Below are 25,960 nucleotides of genomic sequence, written 5' to 3' on the forward strand. Positions count from 1 at the left end.
CTTTTGTCTCATAAAAATAGAAAAGGTTTTTAGTAGAGGACATAAATATCAATTTCAGATATATTAGTGAGTACTTAGAAAATTGATCTAATTAAACATTGTTAAAGATTTTCTGGAAAACTCTCCATAAAAGTGAAGTGGATTACTGAAAAATTGCTTGTACTGCTGATTCCAAAACATTTCAATACAGAAGTAAACAAAAAAAGAAAAAGCCTTTTGAATAAAGAAGTGTTGATGTGTATAAGAAAATCTGTGTAAAGCCACAGCCTTCTGTCTTCAAGCTTGCCTGTTCTATGGTCTGCTGTAACTTTATTGTTTTTCATATTCTTGTTGGTACGAAAGCTTTTTTTTGCCCCTTTGTACTCCATCTTTTCCATATTTGCATGATCTGATCTTGTTAATAAGCAGCAGTTTTCATCTTTTAAAGAACAGTTTCTCTTCCTGCTGAAATATCCATAATAAATGATTTTATTATGGATATTTCAGAATCTATATGCATATTATACTGGCTAATTAATTATTTTATGTATATAAATATATATATATATACAATTCTGGCACTATTCAATGTTTCTCCTAGTTTATTTCTCCTTCTACAAGAATCAGCTGCCTTGAATTCAACAAGCATTCATTTTGGTATGAATGGATCCTTATCAAGCTGGTAATATTTTCTGTGTTGTAGCTTAACAGACCTGACAGGTGGTTAAGATTTTTTTTTCTGTGCATATAAAAATTTAGGGAGATAAACATTTTAATGTGTAGTTTTATCTCCAGCATGTTAATATCTGAAGTACTTTCATACTCAAAACTTAACATTTGTTCCCAGCATTTAAGGTTAACTTTCCAAGGAAGAGAAATATATTCAAATAGTGTTTCAAGTTACTTTTACAGTCTTGCTATTCAAGTCATGAAATATTCAGTAGACTACCCAAACAACATGATACAAGAGATTAAAAATTAAGCTTCAATTTTACTTGAGAGTTAATGCCACTCTTCATTTATTCACTCATTTCCTTTTCATTGCCAGAACCTGAAGAAGATTCAGGAAATGGACAAAGAGGCAAGTGATGATTCCAGTACGGATCTTGATGAACTGAAAAATGCTGACTGGGTAAGACAGCAATGGAATAGTGATTCAGCATCACTACTGGCAGTTTATTTTTCTTTATAAAACTTAATTAAGGCATTATTACCTCTGCCCTCATGAGACCCCACCTGAAAGAGTGTCCATCTCTGTAGCTCCCAACATAAGAATGATGTGGACCTGTTGGATTGAGTCCAGGCGACACCAAAAAAATGCTCAGAGGGCTGAAGCACCTCTCCTATGGGAACAGGTTGAGACCTGGGATTGTTCAGCCCAGAGAAGAGAAGGCTCCAGGGAGACCTTAGAGCAGCTTTCCAGTACCTGAAGGAAGGCTCTGAGGGAGCTGGAAAGGAGCTTTTAATATGGACATTTAGTGACAGGACAAGATGGAATGGCTTTACACTGAAAGAGGTTTAGATTAGATATTAGCAGAAATTCTTTATAATGGAAGTGGTGAGGCACAGGAGCAGGTTTCAGCAACCTAGTGAAAGGTGTCCCTGCCCAGTGCAGGAGGGCTGGAACTAGATGAGCTTTAAGGAATTTTCTACCCAAACCATTCCATGATACTGTGCTCAAATCAGTCTTTGGGGTTTTTTAAGTATATGTATTAATAGTAACCCACTACAAGTTAGAACTAAATGAAATCCCAACTTCCCTTTGCAGACAGATGAAACAGTACAAGTATCCAAGCAATATATTTTTCCTTAGGCTGTTTTCATGGAGAAGCTTTTGCAGTTTGCAGACTGGACATTTAGACAGGTACCATGCTGACTGCCCTTCAGAGGGGCAGTCAGGCAGTAGACAGAGCCACCAGCTGAATTTCTCTAGAGATGAAAGAAAAAGGCAGCAGCGAAACTCTTAAGCAGGAAGTAACTTTATTTATTTTCTAGGTACTGTTCTTGCCAGTTCATAGACAAATATTTCAAGGTTCTTCAAACTACCTGATTTTAATTTCCAATCTTCAATTCCACCCCCTGTTCTTTCTTCTCTCCAGCCATTCTGCTGCACAGAAAATGAGAGGGAGGTGTTAGTGTGAGGTGCTCTTACAGGCAGAGCAAAATAGGTTGAGTTTTTCTAGTGCAAGATGTGACCATGGTCACAAGGGTTTTCAGGATGAAGAAGAGATGAGAATGTTGACTCCATGATCAGAAGGCTTGATTTATTATTTTATGATATATGTTACATTAAGACTATACTAAAAAGAAATAGAAAGGAAAAGGTTTCTTCAGAAGCTAGCTAAGTTAAGAATAGACAAGAATGAATAACAAAGATCTGTGTTTCAGACAGAGCAAGAGCCAGCTCTGCCATGAGTGGTCAGGAAATCCCAACATCCACAGGAGACCAATCACGGGTCTACCTGTTGCATTCCACAGCAGCAGATAACCATTGTTTACTTTGGTTGCTGAAACTGCAGCTTCTCACAAGGAAAAATCCTAAGAAAGGATTTTTCATGAAAGATGTCTGCGACAGCAAGATCTTAGGACTTGGGAGTCCATTCGAAAATTTCTATTTGAAGAACAACTTTTGAGGAAATTTTACAGGAGAGTCCTCGGTAACAAAGTTTCAGATTCAATCACTGTTTTAATTCACACAGTATTAGCTATAAGTCGAAAAACTTTGATTATGTGATTGCAGTATACTTGAAGTAGGAATTTAGATGTAAGGTATGAGAATTTCAGATCCTCTTCCATACTTGAGGTGGGACCCAGCAGTCCTGCTGAGTTGCAACAAAGTTTTGTTATGTTCATGAGTGTTAAAAATAAGCTTATGTAAAATAAAATGGAATTTGGTTGATGTGTTAAAATAGTACAGCTGTAAATATTTGGTGGTGTCCTGGAAGGAAACTTTGGTTTAATGTGAGGTGGTATTCATGGGTAAGGTATGAAGTAAAATTTCTGTGTCTTTGGTCTTCAGGCCCGTTTTTGGGTGCAGGTGATGAGAGATTTACGGAATGGGGTTAAACTGAAGAAAGTCCAGGAGCGTCAGTACAACCCACTGCCCATAGAATATCAGCTCACACCCTATGAGATGCTGATGGATGACATCAGGTCCAAACGCTATACCTTAAGGAAGGTCATGGTAAGTCAAGAGATTTACTGGAGTTTTTCAAACCTGAAATGTTATTTTCCTTTTTTTGTCTTCTTTCTGTCTTTTTTTTTTCTTCTGAGAATCTTGAAATTATTATTTCTTATAGATACTAATGTTCATGGGGTTTATATGGCATCATAAATTTGTGCAGTGCATTGAGGGAGAGAATATGAAACCAACACATGTAGTGTACTTTGTTTTCCATGTGGCAGGCATTTAAAAGTCTGAAAGACATGCCTACCTATCACCTATCATAAGCTTGAACAAATCACTTGTGTTGGGTTTGTGATCACTTTAAGAGTTATTTCACAAGTCCTGTCATGCTTTCCAATGAGAGATTGTTTTAGACTTTTCTTATTGTCAGTACATTTATCTTGAGCTGCAACATAGTTTTTGGAGTTCCAGAACGTGAAGTGCTGCCATGAATGATACTGTGATGGGAAAGGAAAACCTACAGTGGTTGAAAACTGCCTGTATCACAATGTTTGTAAACTTACTTTACCGTGATCTGTTACAAATTTTCAAGGAATAGTCTATGTTAAAAAAAAAAATCTTCCATTTGTAGAAGTTGAGCTCAGTTATTTTCAACATATTTCCTTGTTGCTTTCAAATCGAGACTATGCCATGGCAAATTAGAGAATGTTCATGGGTCTCCTCTCCCTAGATCCTCATAAAGGTGCTTGTAAAATTGACTTGAGGCACTCTTTTTATCAGAACACATTTACTGGTGTCTCCCTGTTCTTTCTGTCCTTTTGGGTTATATATTTTTTTCAATATTAATATCTTCTTCCTGATCATCTAGCAACTGATCTAAAGGGTGTCTTATATCTGGTAGGACATTGTAAATCCCTTTGTCAAGGGCGTGTATTTGGTCAACATTTATACCTTACACTTACTTATCTTCACCTGGCATTAGTTACAATGGAAGCATTGTCTTAGAATATTCAGTATTCAGATGTATTTACTTTCCTGACAAATCTTCACACAGTGACAGAGCTGTGGTTCTTAGAATATTCAGTATTCAGATATATTTACTTTCCTGACAAATCTTCCCACAGAGCTGTGATTCCACCCAAAAAAAAATCAGAGGGGAAGGTGGGGATGAGGGAGACAGATGAGAGAGGCAGAAAGTGTGTCGTATAAATGCTTTTTATGCTTGAGCTGAAAATACTTTCCTAATCGAGATCTGGATTTAGACTATCCGATTGTATTTATTTTCTGCTGCAGATGTTGCTTAAATGTTAAATCAATAGGGTAAATGCATACCCAGGTAATGATGTTGTCTGTCTTTCACCTAACAATTCAGAGAACTGTGCTAAGTGTTCCTACTACCCTCTGCAAAAGAGGACCAGTCCCCTCAGGACCTCAATTACTGTATGCAATCAGAACAGTAGTTTTGTTTGAATGGGAAGCCCTGGGTCATCTAATTTTGCTTTTGTCAGACCAGCTTTTAATTCAGCTGCTGCTAAGCAAGCTCCTGCCTCTTCAGAAGAGATTTCCTTCATTATGTGGTACATCTTGGGGGCACAGCTGCTGTTCTGCTTATCCAGACTCTGGCTCTGTACAAAATCCCTGGAAGCAGCTATTTTTGGCCTGCTATCTTGTCTTCTAGACTGATTGTCCAAAGTGAACTCTGGAAATAAATGTGATTGCAATCAGCTGCAGATACAGTACCTGTAGGGCTGTCTGTGATGCAATTGCTGGCTTAGTCTGACAAGTGCTGATGACATTGTGTTAGAAAAATCACTTCTTTCTTACTGGAAACCTTAAGCTCAGTAACTTGGATTCTGCTGCAGGGTCTGCTTGAAGATTGTGCAAAGTATGTTCAACAATGAGAGTGCAGCTTGACATGGAACATGTGGAACCTGAAGGATTCACACAGAATTACAAGTTTAGTTAGATTGCATAGATGCATCTTCTAACTGGCTATATCAGGTTGAAGTTGATTGTATGGATTCCCATCAGCAGAAAGCTTTGTGGTTCTTGAGAAGAGGAGAAAAGGATCCCAAATCTGAATTTTAAGGAAGTCTAAGAAAGATGGATTATATTTCTTTCTATTATTCAAAATAGCTCAGCAAAATTTGTATTAAAAGTAATTTTGCTTAAAATTTATGGGTGGTAGGTTTAGACTTGTTAGCTTGTGAGGACATGTATCCTACTAATGATACCAAGAGGTTAAGTAAATTTCCAAAGTAATAAGTAATTTCTTTAAATAAATGAAATGCAACATGAAATCTTTACTGTTCTTTTTGTTAATGTGATGCTGTGTTTAAAAGAGTATCTTGATCTGTCATTGACTGCTCAGTGTTCTGCGTAGAAATTAAGGAAGGAACAGATGTTCCTGTTAGGCCATATTTTAGTGTATCAGACTGTTGTGCTAACAGACAGCAGTAACTGGAGCTTCCTGTTCTCACCCATTGTTATAGTGCAAATATTCAAAATGTTTTGAAGATGTAAAATGTCAAATTCTGGGCTTTTGGTAAATAACTGGTTTCGTTTGTTTCGGTGACGTTGGCATTTCTATTTCAGTACATCTGAAAATAATTTCAGATTTGTCATCTTTCTATCCTGAGGCAAGAGTCCTCATTGCTGCAATTGTTGTGGGAGCAAGATAGCTTTCATTCTGGAATTTTATAAACTTTAAGTATCTACCTTAGAGAGATTTAATAGCTTTCCTCACCTATGAAGCACCCACTCGCACAAAAGCTAAAAGCTGTGGTCATTGCTAGAGTCAACACCTGGAAATGAAGAAATGTAAGAATTAAATTGCTCTTTTAGGTTTAATTTTTCTTGATTATTTGTATGTGTTGAGCTACAATTTTTAATTTCAGTTAAATTGTGCTTCACAATTAGCTCTGCTTTCTGCCCGTCTCCACCTTCCTCCAAGATATGCACCATTCACTGTATTTCTTGAGCAGTGCTTATTGAACAGTAGCTGATATCTCTTGTGTTACCTGCTCAGTACATGCCTGTCAGGTACTTTTATGCCCTATCCAAACTCAGCATTATGTTACATAACAGTTACACTCTGTGTAGGTAAGAGCACTCTTGTCATCATATTCAAGCTCTTCACAAGTACCTGTCATGCAGTGGTATTGGCCATGTTGCAGAAGGGGAATTTAAACATGCAGGTTGAAGCCATTATTATCAAAAATATCCAGTAATTTGAGTATCTAAGCTGAGAATCCTGTGGCATGGGTGGGTTTTTTTTTCTTTTTTTTTTTTTTTTCCATTTACTTCTTTGCAGTATTTATCATCTTAGAGTACTTAGGTTAATTGCAGTTACAGCTGTGCACAGACAGTATTTTCATAAGCATGAGTTCATATGCTTCAAGCAGGACACAGAGAATGTGATCTTTGCTGTGCAAAGGACTTTGACCACTTTATCCAGCTGGACATTGTAGAGTTTGTTGTCCCCTTACACACAAGTCTGACTTGGTTGTGGTGAGTTGCTTTCAGCAGGGGAACTGTGCTTTTCATTTTACACCTTCATTACATGTTTCTACAGAAGTGTAGGAGTCATCCTAGGTAGAGCAGAGAGCTTTGCAGTTCCTAGTTATGCTTTAGGGGTATTCAGAGGAGGGACTCTGTGGTTACCCTGTGGTATCATAAACTTGTTTCTGCAATAGATGTGCAGGAACAGCAGTGTGAGTATAGTACCTCATGATGGGAAATACCAGAGCACTTCATTCTTGGACATTGCTGCTTCAGCTTGCTGTGGGGTGTCAATATACTGTGTATCAACAGTGTTGACTAAAACACTATAGTGTCTGCATAATGCAAGCTGGTAAATAGATATCTACTTAAAATAATTTAATTCACCACTGAACTTTATTGTGTGCTCTTCTGGAAATGATGTAGTGTGTCCCCTTTGTTTCAGTGCCCATGCAATTTTCTTTTAAATGAAAATTTCTAGATAGTACAACAATATCAGTTTCCCATTGACTGTTATTTAAAGATAGCACTCCTACTTATTGCTGACAACTTTTATAGCTGAACCAATAAATGACTAAGATAATTGAGTATCAATGACAGGTGATGTTATTTTTTGTGAAAGTTATCAGCAATGTAATTCTTGCTTGGGGTCACCATTTTTAAAGCTTTGAGCTTCAACCAGAGGTAATTAAGTACCATTTGCCATTATTTTTTAAATTGCAAATCCATGTTTGTATATTAGAATGTGATGGTAGCAGGTTGTTGGTAGATAATGACATGCTAATTTTTTCTGTGCATTAGCTGTTTAGATCTCTACATTTGTGTTTGATTTTTATAATAATTGGTTAAGCTTTTTTCATGCTGTCTGTTCTAATGCATACTGCTATACAAAAACTGTTTTACACACATGAAGGCTTAAGGTAGTTCTACTTTATTTCAAATACTGGTTTGTAGTTGGGGCCAGCCTGTTATGTGGAGAGGAAAAAAAAAACCAAACTTTTTCCTTGTGTTTTGGTGGTTTTTTTTCCCCTGCAGCCTGGGTATCATGGCTGCATCTGTGCAATGTCTTTGATTGAGACTTTAATCAAGAGCCATGAATTTTAATTAAGTAAAAGTAAAGGATGCATTTGAAGTTGCTCACTACAGAGAGAATTAGTTTGAGTAAATAAATAAATCTAAATAAATCTAGTCTGAACAGAGAGGATAAAAGTTTCCTTGCAGTATCTTTCATGTCAGTATCTTGTTTGGGTGCCAAGTATGAAAAGGTGGGTTCTGCCACTGATGCTCCTGCTCTTGGCTTCTTGGCTGCAAAGCATCCACTTTCTTGGCCACCAGCTCGCCATGTATCCTGTGGAAAATCACTTAAGCAAATCCTACATTTCTCTTTTTCCAATCAGATGGTAATACTGATACTAATTATACCCTGGTGGCATTAAGTCAGGGCCTAGAGTGCCCTGAGGTGAAAGGCTCAGAGCCATGTATTATTTATTGACTATTGTCACACAGAGGGTTGTTCCCCGAGGCTCCAACAGAGATTAGCAGTTTACAAAACGGCTGTTCTGATGGTAATAATTCTCAACTTCAGCCATCAACTTTGACATCTGATGAACAGTAGCTCAGGGAAGAGACACTTCTCATTTCATTAACCATCTTCCAGGGCATGCTGGCCTCAAAAAACTGCTCAGTCTTTGAACACAAGAAATCAATCACATCCCTTAAAATAGTATTCTCCTCATCAGGAAATGTCAAATCATGGTTTAGTATAAACCTTTTCCATTTTAATTTTTCTGCACTATTTTTAAGAAGATGATGCAAGTTGCAGAGTTTAGCAGCTTGGAATTCTTTGCCAAGCAACATGAAATTCACTCTAAGGAAACTAAGGAGGGTGGAACAAATAGAGTTTGGAGCGTGTCTGGGTTAGGATATCTCCAGATAGAGTCCTCAGGAAAGCAATTAAATGTTCCCCAGGAGGGACTCTGTATCTGATTTCTTAGAGGGCAAGGGATGAATCTTCTCAAGGAGGCTGTCACTCAGCTTCAGCCTGGACATGGGGCATGCCTGAGGTGAGCAGAGCTTGTATGGAAGCTGCCTGGCATTGGTGAAGTTCAATTAGGGATCATATTCAGGTGACCTTATGGGCATGTAAACCCCGTTTTGTGATAGCAGCAGTCCTTCTGGTTAGGAAAAGAGCATGTTATTTGTCAAACCAGACATGGGTCTTTACACAGGTTTTCTGGCTACAGAGTTTGTATGAATAGAGTCCCACAAAAAAACCAAAAAAACCCAAAAAACCTGACCCTTAAAAAAGAAAAAAGAAGTCTGAAATATGGAATACTTGGTCTAAGCAATGCAGTGTCATGGAAATTTCTGTCAAATTGGAGGACAGGGCTGATGGCCAGCTACTGTGCAGTAAGAGGAGGTAGCAGAATGATATATATGACATAGGATGATCTCTTGTCCCTGACAGCATGCTTGGGCACTGTGCTCTGTGACAACTGAACCTGACAGGTGGGAGTCTTTTTAAGAAAATCCATACACTTATTCCCAGCTTACAATTTGTACATTCTTCATATGATATGAAAACTTCCATTGCTTTCTTTAAATCCTGTACATATAGTGAACTGATGATTCTTCCCTGTGATGTCTTGAATATGGTCTTACATCTAAATGTCTAAGTGTTTCTGGAGAAAACCAAAAAAAAAAAACAAACAGTCCTCACCCAGCCCCTCTGCTACAGAAATATCTGATTTACAGTGAGGAAACCTTCTTCTCCCACAGACACAATTGCAGCCTTGATGCTTGATTTCATTACTTCAAAATCCTCAATATTGCTGCTTAAAGCTGCTGCAGTTGGAGTTATTTTGCAGCCATCAGCAAAACTGAAAAGCTGCTAAGTACCTTTTCTTTTTGCTTGCCTGTGCTCTCCATATGGATTCTTGCTCCACTCAGGACTGGTGGGGTTTTATGTCTGGTGCAGGTGTCAGAACACTGCAGCTCTGTCAGGGTTGTTGTGAGTTTCCAGTTGATCTCATCTGCATAAATGTGAAATATAAATATAAATGTGAAACACAGCAATATATATTTCACTTTCTCCTTTCCAGGTCAACGGTGACATCCCACCTCGATTAAAAAAGAGTGCCCATGAAATAATCCTGGATTTCATCCGATCGCGACCTCCATTAAATCCTGTACGTAATCCAGTGGCCTTCATTCCTTACAAAACAGTGGCTTTTCAAAGCATGTTTGGTAATAGCAAATACCTAAACATCATATTTTCTGCCAGGGCTTTCAGAAATACTGTCTTTTGTACATAGAACAGGATCCCTTAAAAGAGCAGTGTGTAGTGTGTTACACATCCCAATTAACAGCTGTTATTGCCAGCAGCCCTTTATCCCTAGGGAACCACGATGCATAAAACCCTCTTTCAATTTATGCTGAGGTTTGAAATTGAGTGCATGCAAAATCATATCACAGCATTCCACATTTTTTTTCCAAAAAAGTGTGAAATCTTCTTTCAAGGATGCACTTTTCAATGTAAATATGATTATCTCTGTATCCCAAGGCCTCGGCAAGGAAACTGAAACCAACCCCGCCACGGCCCCGCAGCCTCCATGAAAGGATCCTGGAGGAGATCAAGGCAGAGAGGAAGTTACGTCCAGTCTCCCCTGATGAGATAAGGCGGAGCAGGCTGGGTAAGCACCTGGCCAATTTTTACCTGCAGCATCACAGAACACTTCCCACAAAGGAAGCAGCAATGTTAGCCACATCTGTGCAGATGTCACCAAAGATAAAATTAATCCTTCAGAAAAAGAAATAGCCTACAGGCTTTTCTAGGGCTGTGCAATCTTTGTGCTTAGTTATATTTTAAAGTATGAAACTGAATGGTTCAGCTTGATTCCATTCAAGTTTTTCGTGTATTAGATAAATGGAATGGTATTGTTTTGCTTGTTGCACGTGAAAGTTTATGTTAGATTTGCTGAGAATGGAACAGGTATTGCTTGTCTCTAGTGCAGTATACCTTGACTATCTGAAAGTATTCTTTACATGTTGATTTTTAATTAACTTATTCTCTTTTTTTCCTGTTTTTAGCATCATCAACTTATTTAATTTTAAATCGGCTTTTATTTTGTTTACTGAATCTGTTGCATTTATTTTGTATCTAAGTCTTTGCTTCCTTTTCCAAATTATGGAAAACATGTTTGTAGGTTTTTTCATGGGAAAATAATTCAGACTTGCACTGCAAAGCATTTCATTCCTGCAGTGTATTTTCAGCAAACCACTATGAAATGATGCAAATACTATGCGATGCAGCAGTCACCCGTTTGCATTATTAGTTCAGTGGTTCTGCTGGCAAAAGCATGACAAATACAGGCTTACATAGTGACTTAGATTGCTTTCAGTGTACTGTATTAATCTGTATCAGAAAAACTGAAGTAGCTACATTTTTAAAGAGCAAATGTAGAATCTTATGGCTGAAAACTGTCAAAAATCCACGTACGTACTCACGTGTCACTGCTTTTTGAAAGATATTTGTACTTGCCACATGTGCCCAAAGGCACTGGTCCAGATTCAAGTGGATTGTGACAACCCGTTGTTTCTGGAGAAAACCAATTCCATCAGTCTTGCTTTGTTGCATTGTTTTTGAAGTGCTTGATGGAGTTTGGGGAATGCTTGCGTGCGTTTGTAAAAGAACAATGCTTCAAATATTGGATTTTTTGGGCCTTCCAGTTTCTGGTTTGGATTTAGTTTATGTTTGCTGTATCAATTAACATTTCTCACAGGCCTAGACTTTTTTCCAAATGTAGGAAGCTTGTAGAAATGTGGCATGATTCCTTACTTTTCTTTCAAACATTCAGTTTCAGTGTTTTATATGTTGTCTGTCTGGGAACTACTGTGTTGTCTCAGGGGCAGCAAACCTAATCTAATAAATCTTTGCAATTTCTAACTGATATAAATGGAATCAAACCCAGTTAGTAAACAGTTTCTAAAACTGATGTTAAATTTTGAACCACTACTGCTTAGGACTTCTGGACTGATTTCAAGGCATTGCCTCCAATGAGGGATACCTGTCTTCCACTAATTCTTCCCTTTTTTTTAGAGCATTAAATTTTTGTGTTTTGGAACTGGGGTAATTCCTCTTAAGTCCAGTGAATTGACTGGATTAAATGCCACATTAATGGAGGTGTAAAAGTGGATGCAAACTTTTTTCCAAGTATATATTAGTTGCTGGCATGAAGAACTAAAAAGACCAAAGGCCTTTAAGATAATTTTCCTTATGTTGACATATGAGGTTTCATTCTTTCTCACAATTGGAATGATTGTTACACCTTAAGTTCCTTTTAAAAAAGAATGTGCTTGTGCAGTTTGGGAACAGAGTAATGTTAGTGGCATTCAGTATGGCACCATAAATAGATCTGCCATACAGTTTAAATGACCACTGAATGTAATTTAGTGTAACAACATGTAAGGTAATGAGGTTTAAGGATTATAAATCTAAGTAGAAACACCATGTGGGACACTTACACCATCTGGACAGAAATATTTGTTGCTATTAAAAAGGAGAAAGAAAATAGCACATTCCAGTGATGTATTCAGGAGCATAAGGTGTGTTTCACATGTCCCAGACATGTTTCACATGTCCCAAACTCCTTTTTGCTCAGTTTATACAGTCAAGAGCCCAACTACAGTTGGCTGTTGGGGTGAATAGGGGCTGTACTCTTGCAGTTCCTCCTCTGTGTTAAGGCTGTACCTATGGCATGTATTCCCCAGCAGCCACAGGCTTTGTCCCTCTCTCTGCACCACACATGGTACAGGTAAGATCTTCTCTACCCTGGCCAGTCTCAGTCTAAACCTTCTGTGGGAATGGGGTTGAACTGTGCTCACAAAGGGAGAGGTTTGAGTAGAGGAGTTGGAGTGAGCTTTCAAATGACCCCCTAAAATCATCAGTGTAAGCCATGGAGACAAGCACAGCCTTGAGGTACATGTGCTTTTAATTAAAACCATGGGTTTGTGACTTAGGCAAGTGGAGCTAATAGAGCTTGGAGAAAACTTTGTTTCATGTGCAGGTTTTATCAATGTCTCAGCATCAGGTGATAAACACCCTTCTGCTTTAAGTATTGTGCCTTTATGCTAAGTATGGACAGAAATTTTGATACTGTTACTGTAGCTATTACCTATGCATAATTTCTAGTTAATGAATACAGAAAAACTTCCCTGACTCCCAAATTTAGCTCTGAGTCAGCCACCTACTGCATGCAGCACTTTAAATTATTCTCATGAGCAAAACTTGTCCCAGTACAACCTTTTCATAAACATCTTTTAGGGCAGTGGTATATGTGTTTGACAAGCTCTTTCAACCAGCTTGCAGGATGATCACCTGTCAAGTAAAACACATAAGCTGATTTCAATTTTGATGCATTTTTGCACATTCTTGCCATTGGGCTTGGCCGGCTTATCTGGATTAGCGCACTGAAATTTTGTTTTCAGTTGAAAAATATTTTGAGGGTCTGCTCCCTGAATACACTGTTTACTTGGAAATATGGACAGGTCTTTCCAGAAATGAAAAACATCCGACCACTTTCTTATCTGACAATAAAATCATCAGAGGTCCAGGAAGAAGAGAATAATATTATGGATATATTTTAAAGGCTAAGTGGACCTCCTAAGGTTTTTAAAAACAACAGGAATCAGCACAAATCAGATTTTGTTTGGCCTTTTTTTCCATCCCCTTTAAGGAGGATTGCTCTACTGCACAAGCTTAGCTTGGGTGTCTCTCTTTATTAGTTTAATTATAATCATTGGAGATTATGCTTAAAAAAATTAAAAATATCTTTATTTCAGGTCACTGAAACTTGTGTGAAATGTGTCTTTGTGCTTTCAATTTTTTTCCAGCTCTTTCTCTCCTCTCTCTCTCTCTCTCTCTTTCCCTTTTTCCTGTTGCTCTTTTGTGGTGATTTTATTTTAGAGTATTAGATTTTTTAGATATTTGTCTCTTGTTTTGATATTTGATTTATTGAATTCCAAAAATCTTGATTTACTAGTAATGTAATTGCTCTGTTTGCAAGTCCCATTTACGCTACTGTAGTTTTCAGACTTTAAACTTTACTACAGTAAAGCAGTTGTATGTCTGACACATTTTGGATTTAAGCAAGAGAGTCCAAAATGTCTCAAGTAGAGTTAATATTTTGTTTTTGTTATCCTTCTGCTTTTCTAAGAGCTGAATCATTTTCTTTTCTTGTTGTGTTTGTTTCTTTTTTTTACAGCAATACGGCCACTTAGCATGTCTTACAGTTTTGACTTGTCAGGTAAAATGTGCTGCACCACCTGACGTGGTTGTTGTGCTTATTGTGAAATTTGTTCCATCTGTTTGTTGAATTCCCATCTAAGAAAGAAACTTGAAGGGATTCTTCCAAGATATGGTCAGTGAAAATAAAAAATTTAGATAGATTAGTTATTAATACTTACATTTCCCTTGCCATAAAAGGATGCCTAGGTACAGGAAACATCTGCATTTCACCTGAAATACAGAGTGTATTGACCAGAATGCTGCAATTCTGCTTAAATTAATAAACAAAATAAGGTGATACAGATCAATTCCAGACTCTTAAAATGATTGCAGAGTTCAGCATCACCTTCAAGTCTGATTTATTTCTTGATAAATCTGACTTCTGTGTCTTTGCACTCACTTTTTGGCTAGACCATCTTTTGCAGTACTTCATTTCTCACCAGGATCCTAAAACTAGCTTTGAACTCACTTCTAGACCTTTCTAGATTACATGAAATATACCTATGTATATTGATCTAGAAAGAAACTGTCAGTTCTACAGTGTCTTTATGGCAAAAGCTCTGTGAGGTATGAAATCCAAGACATTCACCAACAAAAAGGATAAACCTTCCTTCTTTACTTGTTGGAAAAATAAGGTTTGCTGGTAATAGCTGGTACAGAGGATCCAAAAGGTGACCCTTCATCAACTATCTAATATAAGTTTTCAGGTTTCCTCTGGTGAGCCATTAGTTAGGACATGCAGCAGCTGTATGAACCTGCTGCCCTTTGGATACTGCAATGTCAGATAGCTTAGTAGCCAGAAAATAATTCGTTCCTTCCTCATTATACACTAACATTCCAGGATGATCAGGCCCAAAATTTCCATCATTGATGTTGGAAATATTCAACATCACCCTTAAAGGTTTGTTGGCAGAGGAGATAGCTAGCTCTTATCTAATTTCCCCTAGGTGACTCTCAAAAATGTCTCCAAATAAATCCATGTACCACCTCCCCTCCTTCCTCTGAGTTACAGATAGAAACATCTCATCTAGGACTTCAGCACAGTTCACATCCTCAGTTTTTCCATGCATACTTTAGCCTCATCTGGTTATTTTCCCCACAGAAAGGCATCATCTGACTGAAATGCTGGCATATTGTGAACTAGAAAGACCACACAGAAGTTTTTTTATTACTATAACCTAAAAAATACAGCATTTATGTAATATGGGAACACAGTTCACAAGTGACATATCTGTGAACATGGCTCCCTGTTCTGACTGAGCCAAGGAAACAGCTTGCCACTGTTGAGAGGGGAGGAGGGACTCTCACTGCTCCCTTCCTCCCCAGGCTCCCCTCTAAGCATGTGATTCTGCCCCTTCTCTGTGTCAGTCCTGCTCATTTATTCACAGGAGGACTGTGTTAAACTCCCATAACCCAGGAACAAATACTTTTAATATTTTTTACCAGGTTGTTCTTCTGCTCTTTTAGTGATTGAAAGGTGCCTACTATCTGATCAGATGATCAGAGAGCTGGCTGAGGAGGGCAGCTGATGAGCAGGGGTGGAAGGAACAGGCTCTGCTGTCAGAGGAGGTGACAAGCTGTTAATGCAGCTCAAGCCTTTTTGTGAAACCTTACACTTCGTGGTGTGTGATGCAGCTACTACAGCTGTCTGCTGGGATTCAGATTACATATGTACACGGCATCATATTTTACTCCACTGAAAGCTGCAGGGTCCCCAGGGCCTCAGACAGAAGCATAAACAGGCAAACTTATGTTTTCAAAAAGTACTGCTACTTTCAACGTGCCAAAAGTTCTAGTTTTAAAAATATAAAACTGAATATGCCAGTGACCAGCTAAAGGGAAATGTTCAGATCTGTCTTTCTATGTGTGTCTGTCTGCTTCTTTTGCCTTTCATTTCTAAGAATTCTGAGACATCCTCATTTGTTTAAATCCAAACAATATTTTGTAATCCATTAATTCATAACCATAATATTTTTATTTCAAAGAAGTAGCTTTAAAAATCTGTACTGTACTTGGATTTGCTGGTTTTGACTGACCACCGAAGAACTCTTCCTGGTTTCTTTATCCATCTCCCAAATGTGATTGGTTTTGTTTTTGCAAGTCATGTGGTTCTCAGCAAGTAGCATCATATGGCGTGACTGAGTGATCTGATAAAGTGTCCTTAGAAGTAAATTCATGATGATTAAAACATTCCAGTTAGGTTGATATGAGACACCAGATGAGCAGTGAAGTGAATTAGATGGGTTGGGATATTAATAGTAAGCAGATAAGCAGTAATTTTGGATGCTGTTGCTTTGCGTGCTTTTACTTTTTTCATTCTTTTAGAGGCAGACAGGCTGTACTGTGCTTTCATCACTGCTTGCACACACTTGCTTTTTCACTGCTTTCATTGCACTCTGCTTGATGGAATTGCTGTCACAAAAACCCCACAAACCAGCTGAAAAAGAGAAGTGTTTCCTGCTAAGTGCTAAAGGACGGGTGCAGGTTTCTATTATTCATGCTGCCTGCGATGGAGAGGATTCAGAATCCTGAGAAGACTTTTGCTGGCACCAAGCCAGTGTAGTTGGTGTGTCACAGTGCCCAGCTCCACACATCTGCCTGCTGTTCTCCTGAAGAGGAGAGGAGGGGCTCCTGGGGTCTCCTTTTACACTGCTTTTTCCTTCTGGCAGAATAGAAGGAGCGAGTGGTAGCCACCTGTAGTGAGTTACCTGAGAGGTACACAGATAACAAGTGGGGACCAGGGCAGTCATTACCACTTCCTTTAATAGAAAAATAGCTGAAAAGCAGCTTCATTTCAATGCAGTGCTGAATGCAGCTCAAAAGATCAGTCATTGCCACTCTTAACACTTGAGTTCTTACCTCAAAGCTGTGTGCATTGCTGCTTTGAAGTTGTTATTTCAGAAACAATTTGCACATTTTGGGGGAAGGGAGGATCTGGGAGGTGGGCAGGGAGAGAAGAGGAAACTGAAGCATTTAACATAGAATTTCATGGGGATTATTACTTTTAGATTATGTCTGTCTCAGACCAGTGGGAGGCAGGAGCTCCACCAGGTCTTTGTAAACTCTTTAGTTTACATAACACAGTGATACATGGGATGCAAGCACAGCAAAAGACTGATTTATTAGTTCTCAGGTTTGAATTCAACATCTGAAGTCCAGTGAAATGAGCACATCTCTGTTACTTTTACTCATTATGTAATATGTCCCACCATATTATCAACATAATAGCCAGCAAAAAGCAAACATATAATGATTCTGCAAATCCATTTTAGCCTTCTTTTAAACTCAGTGTAAAAAATTATAATCCCAGGGAGTACATTTTCTGGATAGAGGAAAATTCAGGTTTCTGTCATTACTCTTGGCCAAGGAGAGCTGGTTAGGAAGCAGACAGCATATGGTTACATGGCTGCTGAGGTTTGCATGTAATTTGTGGTCTGCTTAATTCCTTGTTTCACGAGACATAATCTTATATGTAAATAAAGACACATTTCATATTATCCTACAGTGGGGTTTTTTGTCTCCCCCTTCCTAAGGCTGGTCAGGGAAGCCCAACACAACAATCAAGTAATCAAATCAAGACTTCGCCTTCTTTCATTTGCCTGTTGTAATGAAAGCTTAGAGAAAAAGAAACCAAGCACAATCATTTAATTTTCAGGTACTGTTCACTGTGCTTGCTGCCTGAAAACACAGAGAAATGACACTCCTCCAGCGTGTCTGGTCTGACTCTCTAATAAATCCTTAACCGCAGGCTATAACTCACACAAGCCTTTTTAAATATCATTGAAATCATCTTCAAAATGTTTAAGTGTTCTGTGAACCTAGAGATTGTAAAATACTATCCATTTTTTTATCTAAGTTTTGTTTCAAAGAATTGTCTATTGATTTCTTCTGTCATGTTCATATTTATAAGATTTAGTCTCTTTGTTGCTTCTGACTTGTTTATCCTAAATAATTTTATCTTGTTTCTGACAGTGTGTGATTATTCGTCACCTGCAAATGTTTCTGTTGTCCAAACAGATCACTAAAACAGTTTAAACAAACTAATCAATTTTTGGTCTATGTCTGCTAACAGATTCTGGTTTCAATTTTAGAACAAGGATTTTTCTTGATATCTGTTTGTTGGAACTCAAATGTTTCAACACTTGAGTTGAAACATTTCAATGTTTCATGATCTTTTCCTTAAATTATGATAATCCATTTATTCACATGGATTCAGTACTGTAAGTGCAAGAATGATAAATTGAATGTGATTGATCAAATTAATTTTATAGATTGGACTGTTTTCTAATTTTATTCTTTTTTATTATTATTCTTTGGTGCTTGCAAGTTGCAAAAACCCACTGTTTTTTTTTTTTTCTCTAGAGGAAAGAATGGTGGTAAATCACATTTCCTACTGAAGAAACCTTGAAAACAAGTACTATGATGGGTTGTCTTCTTGATTCACCTAAAATTTCTTTGGTATTTCAAGAAGACTTGAATCAATATATGAGCAACTCAGCAATATGTATGAACAACTCGCATGTGCCTGACTTCAAATAACAGCTGGTTTAGGCTTCCTAGATTGTGATTGGCTACCTAAATTACTTTCAAAATGGACCAGAGAGTTACATTTCTGAGGCCTAAGGAAATTTGGCCTATATTACTAGGGGAGAAAAAAAAGCAAGCAAACAAAAAACACCAGAAAACAATTTTTGATGTGAAAACACATTCCATCCCCTGCCATAGGGTGTGTCTGGTGGTGTCCCCCCTTTTTCCTTTCCCCAGGCCTATTGTGTGTTTTGCTTTTTGGCAGGAGGGCAGTGCTGTTGGCCTTCCATCATTTATCTCCCAGTGAGTCCAGCAATGCCTACAGGGCATTCTTCACCCTCCATACCACCAGGCAGGGGAGTCCCCACCCAGGAGGTTTAGGGGGGAAGGGGCACCACCTTTGGCTCTTGTGTGGGTGGTGCTGGGGTTGCTTCCTTGGATGGTCTGTTCAGGAACCACCCTGTGCCATCCAAAGACAAATCAAAGGTTTTTCTTGCTCATTTGGGAAAGCCAGAACTTCTTCAATCAGCTACGTGCCAGCTAGTTATGAGGTCTCCAGAAGTGTCACTGGCAGCAGGGAGGGGAGGCAGTTTGGGTTTTGTTTTCCTGCTGTCTCTTTCTGGAATTGTGTTGAGCTGCTGGCAGAGCAGGAATGCATTTGATGTGGGGGACGCCCATGCTGTATCCACAGAAATCCAGGAGGAAGAAAACCCATGACCTGTAAGCCATTGTGGTAGTCAGGACAGCCATTAGCAAAGCCTTTGAAGATAGGAAGTAAGGGTTAGGGAGTCTAAGTCTTTGATTGCAGCTCTTTGTAGGAAGGACCTGAAGGCAGTAATAACACTGTAGTACACAGATTCATGGGTCTGGAATGTCACCATGACTTTATTAGCCCAAATAATTGCCTTTTCTTATACTCCCAGTTAAAGATATGATTTATATAGCAACTATAATGCACCTCCTCTCCTTTTTAGATCCGTTTCCAGCATTTAACAATAACCTGGATAATTCTTTAGAAATATATATATTGGTTTAACTTATTCACTTTCTTAGTTTGTTTATTTCAATAGGTGCTGTGGTGGGAATGTTGTTAAACAGACCTACTTCTGTAGCTGTGCTTTGGTGCTTTGTGTAGTCTGTAGCTTTGATTTACCTGGTGCAAGGGTGGCTTTATCCATGCAAATGGTGTTGTAGCAGGAGTGACTGTCTTTTATACCAGGGCAACTGTGTAAGTAACTCCAAATGATGTGTGAGTACTTGCATTGTTGGCGCTGTGAAGATCTGGGTGATATCATTTCCCTGTCTTCGTCCTCCCAGTAACCTAAGGTACAAGTCACTTGACCTTCTGTGCCTCTTTTCACCCTGTATAAAAATGGGAATAATTACTCATCATTAACCTAGCCTTATAATACCTAGAGGTACCTTGTTATTACAAGGCTGGGGAAGGAGTCCTATAATTACATGAGTAGAAAAACACATTTGCAGAAAGACCAGCTGCTTAGACATACATGCAGATGGGAGATTAAAAGCTTCTCTTCCTTGTCCCTCCAACATAATTTTCTTCAGATTGGAATACTGTACTTTGTACTTTTACAGGGATAAAACTGATTTATCAGACCAAACTCTAAGCTCTCCTAAAATATCAAAGGCTAGGTCATTATCTTAATGTCAAAAGCTAAGCTGGGCTAAGCACAGCAGACCCAAAGCTTACCTTATCCAAGATGCATCTTCATTGCACACTGGCAGAAATCCTAAGTAATTTACTCAGTGGAGTTTCATCCTTGTAAAGTTATGTAGATGAAAATAGAGCTGGAGCCTCATGTTTCTGCTGTCCCATGAAGGTCTGACCTCTCAGACCTGTTTTTATTACAAACGGCCAAGCAAGCCCAAGAGTTGTGCATGTGTTTGATGAACGCTCATTATTTACCTCATTTTCATTCCTTCTCTGTATCCTTTGCACAGAGTAAAGTGCAATTCTGTCCTCACAGGAAAAACTGGGTTTACTCCATGCTAAACCTCCTAATTTCTGTGTGGTGTTGTCTTCAGATTCACTGGAAACCCACTTGCCCAGATATGGTTGTGCATTCTTCTGGTCCTTGTTACATAGTTAATTACAGACTGTACCTTGAAGGAAGAATATTTTTGGGTTTAACAAGGCAATTTTTTCAAAGCTGATTGGTGTTGGTGTGAGGTTGGGTTTTAGCGTTATGCAATGCTGCTTTTTGCACTGCTTTCATTCTTTCATACTGCTTCTGAACTGCAAGCCATTGCCTGTAATTGTCTGAGAAGTGAATCGCTAAAAGTAAAATAATTACACAGATACAACTATCACAATAATTTTTTTTTTCCTTTTGTGTGTATTGCCTTGACAGTAAGATTTGAGAAGGCAAAATGCATTTCAGGTGCAAACACCAATTGTTCTGTTTCTTTTGGTAGAAGTACCGACACCAGAGGCTGGCAGAAAATTAGTGGATGCCTCTGTAGTGAACGGCGGCCCGGCACCCCAAGGAAAGCAGAACGGGGCCACACAAGTGACAGTGCAACGCAAGAGACTCCTTAAGGCTCCCACATTGGCTGAGCTTGACAGCTCAGACTCAGAGGTAAAAAATCAGGACACAACTTGCTTCTCGATTTGTCAGAACTGACTCTTGCTTCATAGTTTGCTGAACTGATCAGATGAGAAGTGACTCAAATTATGTGTGCAAATTATAATCCGAATTTTCCATGGCTGCTTTGTCGGCCCACAGAACTTCAAAAATACTAAATCAGACCCAAAAAAGGAGAATACTCTTTTGAAAGATTAAATGGTAATTTTGGCCTTAAACCCACATTTACTTACTTTCCTAAATACCCAGTATCTGTCCACAGTGTGTTTGTAGCAATTATGCTTTTGGGAATTTAGGAAAGTACATAGCACCCTTCTGGCACTCATGCAGTAGCTGCTAAAGGACTCAGATATGGGGCTAGCCTCACCATAAAAGCTGTTAATAAAGAGCAGCAGCTGTGCCAGAGGGGTTGCAGTTTGGTGCAAATGTCAGTGCATTAATTTGCTATATAAGATTGGGAAGGAACACCCCAAAAATGTTTCATGGATAGAGACAAGCAAATACCACTCAGATGGAGAAATAATTTTGAATTCATCCACTCCAAATGAAGAGTTAAAGATTTAAAAGAGCATTAGAAGGAGAAAACCTTAAAAAGCTTTTTAGCTTCAAAGCTGCATTATATATGATCCTCAGGAAGCACCAACATTACATCCTCAAGAATGAGCTTTGTCTTCTGGACCAGTAGTGTTATTAATTGAGTTTGGACCTTTCTGAAAGTTAAGCTGTCTGGAAAGCACATGCAGGCAGGCTTTATTCACAGAGGATAATTTTAGCCTGGGGAAAGCAGTCTTCCCTGACTCTTTTTCTCTCTTGTAAATGGGAAAGGAGGGGTTTCCTGACAGGGTGGTTACAAAGGCGTCTATGCTGAAAGATAGGAGGCTGGGAAGAAATATATGTGGGGAGAAATTTATCTCTTTGCATAGTTTCTGATCTGTGAAAGGTTGGCCCTCTTTGGGGTTATCCTGTGGGTGACTTGTGTGGGTGCATAATTTGGTGCATCTGTTCTGAAAGCAGAAGAGATTTGCATTCTGAGATCACTCATCAGTCTTTAAAATTACAATGGAGGCTATATGTGGTTTGTTAATATGAATGAAGCTGGGCAGGGTGCAGGAATACTAAGATCTGTCAGTGAGAGTTGGGTCTTACAGCCTGTACCTCTGTGTATCCTGAAGCATCATGCTATTTCACACACAAAATGAGCAGAAGACAGTAAAAGAAAATTGTGTAATGGGAAATGTGAAATGTTTCTTGTAGAAGGGAAAAATAAAAAGTCTAAACATGACTATTGATTAGGGAATACTGTGTAGGCAAGCAAACTGGTATGGAACAAGCTCTGGAACATAGAGCAAAAGATAAATTGAAAATAAATCAACCACATTGAGCTGTCACAGAGAACAGATGCTGGACCAGTTTGGGTCAATAGAAATAGCTGGTGAAGCAACTGAGATGATAAAGATGCTCAGCGGAATACTGGTTGGGCTCAGGAAGAGTGCTAAAGTAGTGAAAATAAACTGAAGGGAGTTTGGGTGAAGTTTTTCAAGGTGGTGAAGGACACAGAACATTGGAAGAGAGTGAATATTGCTCTGTCCAAATGTTTTATTTCTTCCCTGACTTTTACTTTGTATGTAACACAGAGAAGAGTCTGTGTGTTGTTCTGATTGCCTGTAAATGACTCGGCCACCTCTTTGTCTGCAGTTTGAGTTGGGCTTAACCTATTTGGAGTTACTCACTGGGAGTGAAATTATTACTGTGTTGTGCCCTAAATTACAGGCTGGAAATACCGGCACTGCTGAGCTGTGGACCACCAGATGAGCTGTGATGCAGATGCATTTTCTTCTCCATGCGTCCCCTTTGTTCTTTCATGAGTGTTGCAATGCAGGCTGTGTCCCAATACTCAGTGTAGCCAGGCAGAGGTGAAAGGCAAGGTCTGATACAGCCCTATGCCCATTTTCTATCAAGGATGAATATTATATAAATTCTTCCTTCTTTCTGTCCTTGATTTTTCTGCATCACCACTAAAATCACAGATTCCAGGGGGCATGGAACAGGAAGTGCCATTTTGCTTTGTATGGCTAAGAGAAGTAGCAATCTAATAGTCACTTTTGATACAGATACAAAAAAATTGTCTCTTCCTAGTGAAACTACAGTTATCTGGCCAAAAATTGTGTCTGTAATAGATTTAGATGTTTTAAGCTGCGGCTTTCTCAGTAACTGTAAAATTCTCATTGTTTGACACTCTGGAAAAGAGCAGAGTCCTGGATGTTTGGTTTGATCCAACATCAAATGTAAAATGTCAGATAGTCTAAAATAATAATCAACAGTTGCTGTATAGATATGGAGGAATTCATGCAGTGGTTCATCAGGACTTCCTACACAAGATTTCATTCTCAAAAGAAAGCCCTCTATGTTTGAGAAATTGTAGGACTGAAATAGCATTGTCAGTGTGCCTGTTTGTGCATAGAAGTAGTAATTTGAAATTACTAACCTTGAGTACCTGTTGTCTAAGTAGGATTTTATGTCCAATTTGATTTCCTCCTTGCTTCTGTTTTCCATGCCTTGGTTTATACTTACTATTTTTTATACTTAACCACTGGCTCCAACAGTTCATTCTTTAGAACAGCAGAAGAGCTTACTTAGTTCTTCATCTTAGCTCTTTAGCTTCTCCAGCAATGGTAAACTTGTTGTCCACTCAGAACAATCTGACTTCTACAAAGTGAAAAGTTTAGTTCCCTTTGTTCAGGGCTGTTCTCTTTCTCAAAATGTAAATATTTTACTCTAGGCTTGTGAACAGTCTTGCACCTCTTCTAAAGGACAGTGCATCCAATTGTCATGGAGGTTCTCCATTGGTCTTTTAAGGCAACCATGCAGCAAAGTAGAGGTGTTTTAGCCAGCTCTGTAGCTGAACTGTCCTGCTTTCTGCAAGTAAAACAGCTGATGTAGCTCAGAGTGCTAATCAAGCTTCCTTAAAAGCTTCCATCACAAGTGTCTTGTGGGGTCTCAACTGAAGTGTTACAGTGAACGTACTGTTTTGGGATGTGAGCTGGTTTGAGACCCCTTGCAGAGTACTGTGTTGTGGCAAATAGGTGGGAACAGCTTCCTCAAATACAACACCTACCCTTGGGCTAAGCCTAAAGGACAGATCACCTGATGGGAATTTGTAGAGGCCTGTGTCCTGTGATGCGTGGTGCTCACGGAGGTGATCCTGCCAGCTTTTCTTTCTGACTTGCTGTTACCAAAGAAGGCAATCTTGCAGCCAGTGGAGATTTTCAGCTAAGGAAATCTGTGAGAGAGAAGCTTAGCCACTTGCTGGATTTTAGGGCAGGTCACTTGTTTGATCTGTAAATCTTGACAGCCTAAATGATGTTAAGTCTTTTTGGTTGAAAGCATTCACGTTAGAGGTAAAGAGCATTCAAGCTCAGTCCTTCAGCACTCTTCATTTGGGAGGCTTCTGTGACCATCTCTTTCTTTGCTGGTAGCAGGTAGCTAGAGACAGGCTTTAGGTGACAGCAAAGGATTTAATAATTTGGGTGGCATAAAGCTTTAGATAGCTGAGAGGTATTTAGTCAAAGCCCATTTCACTTTCCTTCATCTTATAGGAGTTGCCCTTGACTGTTGAGAAGAAGCATGCAGATACAGTGAATGAGATTTCTTTTAAATACAGAAGAAAGGAAAAACACACCAGGATTGGGAATTAGGGAACAGTGCAATCAAATTCAGTTTAATTTCTCTTCACCTGAGCCACTTGTGTGAGTGGCTCTCCTTCCTTTGGAGGCCAGAGAAATCTAAGTGCTAATTCCTTGTTAGTGTGAGCTATAAAGCTGTGTTAACATATCTGCTGTAGCTGCAAATCCCTAGGGATCTTTAAATACAACAAGGAAAATTAACAGTTTACAGTGGATTCATGCACCTCTCTCCTGATCTTGTTCTTTCATGCAGTAGTTAAACACACTGAATCCAAATAATGTACCATTTATTTCACTTTCTAAAAAAACGGAGCACTGAAATTCTGTTTGCTCAGTACTGTGGAGAGTCAGTGTTTTTCTCAAGACTTCTAGGACTTTAAGTGACTGAATGGTCCAAAATATCTTTGATAGCTTGTGTTTACTGTGTGCTAAAAAGCAGTAGAAGAACTAAAAACAGTTCCTGAAGATTTCTGTTTCTTTCTCTCTTGCCACACAGGAGGAATCAGTGCACCAGTCAGGAAGTAGCAGTAGCATCTCCCCCTCACAGGTGGAAGACCCCTCTCAAGAAGGCACCAGCAGCAGAAAGAGTGAGTTATGAGAGAGCCCAGTGGCTGCTTTTACTCACCTCTGTTGTCTTCTATGCTATGAACTTTGTCTCACACTTATATGGAAATCTGAGTGTTGTTAATGGAATAAACTTCCAAAGCTGAACCCTGCTGAATCGGTCAAGTGTGATAAACAGTTGAGAGACATTAGCCTCCACTCTGGATAGATATCTTTGTGAAACAGGTTTCATCCCTGAAGTTTATGTAGGACTGTAGAGAAGTCACAAGTGAATGGAGGGGATGGCTTAGCTATGCTCATCTCTTAAAATAATTTTTTGCTATGGAAGCATATTCTAACCTAAGACCAATTTAAAATTCTCCTCCATCTCTGCCACTGTGGCAGTGTTTGAAAGACACTTAGCAATCCACCAGTATTTCCCAAAAATACTTACTGGGAAAAGGGCAAGATCTGGCCTTTTTTTTCAGGCGTAGTTATTGCAGGCTTTACTGTGTAACCATATTTTTCATTTGTTTGAAGCATTTCAGTTTCATTTGGAAGGTTTTGTAATGAGCTGTGTAATCTGTGCATGTGTCTTCTGTGTATGATGGTGAAATAATGAGAACAATATCCTGAAACACTTCAGTATGGATATGTAACTTCAGCCGCCAGTAGTAAGAATTCTAGCAAATCAGTGGCTGGATTAAGT

At 38.8% G+C, this 25,960-nt stretch overlaps 1 protein-coding gene across 5 annotated transcripts in view; it reads left to right on the forward strand.

Annotated features, from left to right (window-relative positions):
• The window catches only part of SPIRE1 (spire type actin nucleation factor 1), a 126,401-nt gene that overhangs the window by 86,386 nt on the left and 14,055 nt on the right, over window positions 1-25,960 (forward strand). For 2 of the 5 annotated variants that reach the window (XM_054517925.1, XM_054517946.1), the window contains exons 5-11: window positions 1,028-1,111; window positions 2,999-3,163; window positions 9,709-9,795; window positions 10,170-10,299; window positions 13,870-13,911; window positions 20,856-21,019; window positions 25,205-25,295. In XM_054517925.1, the coding sequence (XP_054373900.1) occupies window positions 1,028-1,111; window positions 2,999-3,163; window positions 9,709-9,795; window positions 10,170-10,299; window positions 13,870-13,911; window positions 20,856-21,019; window positions 25,205-25,295 (763 nt within the window). The remainder of the gene's footprint in view (window positions 1-1,027; window positions 1,112-2,998; window positions 3,164-9,708; window positions 9,796-10,169; window positions 10,300-13,869; window positions 13,912-20,855; window positions 21,020-25,204; window positions 25,296-25,960) is intronic. The other 3 variants (XM_054517957.1, XM_036404463.2, XM_054517938.1) reach the window with 2 other exon arrangements.

The sequence above is a fragment of the Molothrus ater genome, chromosome 1 (genome assembly GCF_012460135.2).
Source record: "Molothrus ater isolate BHLD 08-10-18 breed brown headed cowbird chromosome 1, BPBGC_Mater_1.1, whole genome shotgun sequence".
Taxonomy (NCBI): domain Eukaryota; kingdom Metazoa; phylum Chordata; class Aves; order Passeriformes; family Icteridae; genus Molothrus; species Molothrus ater.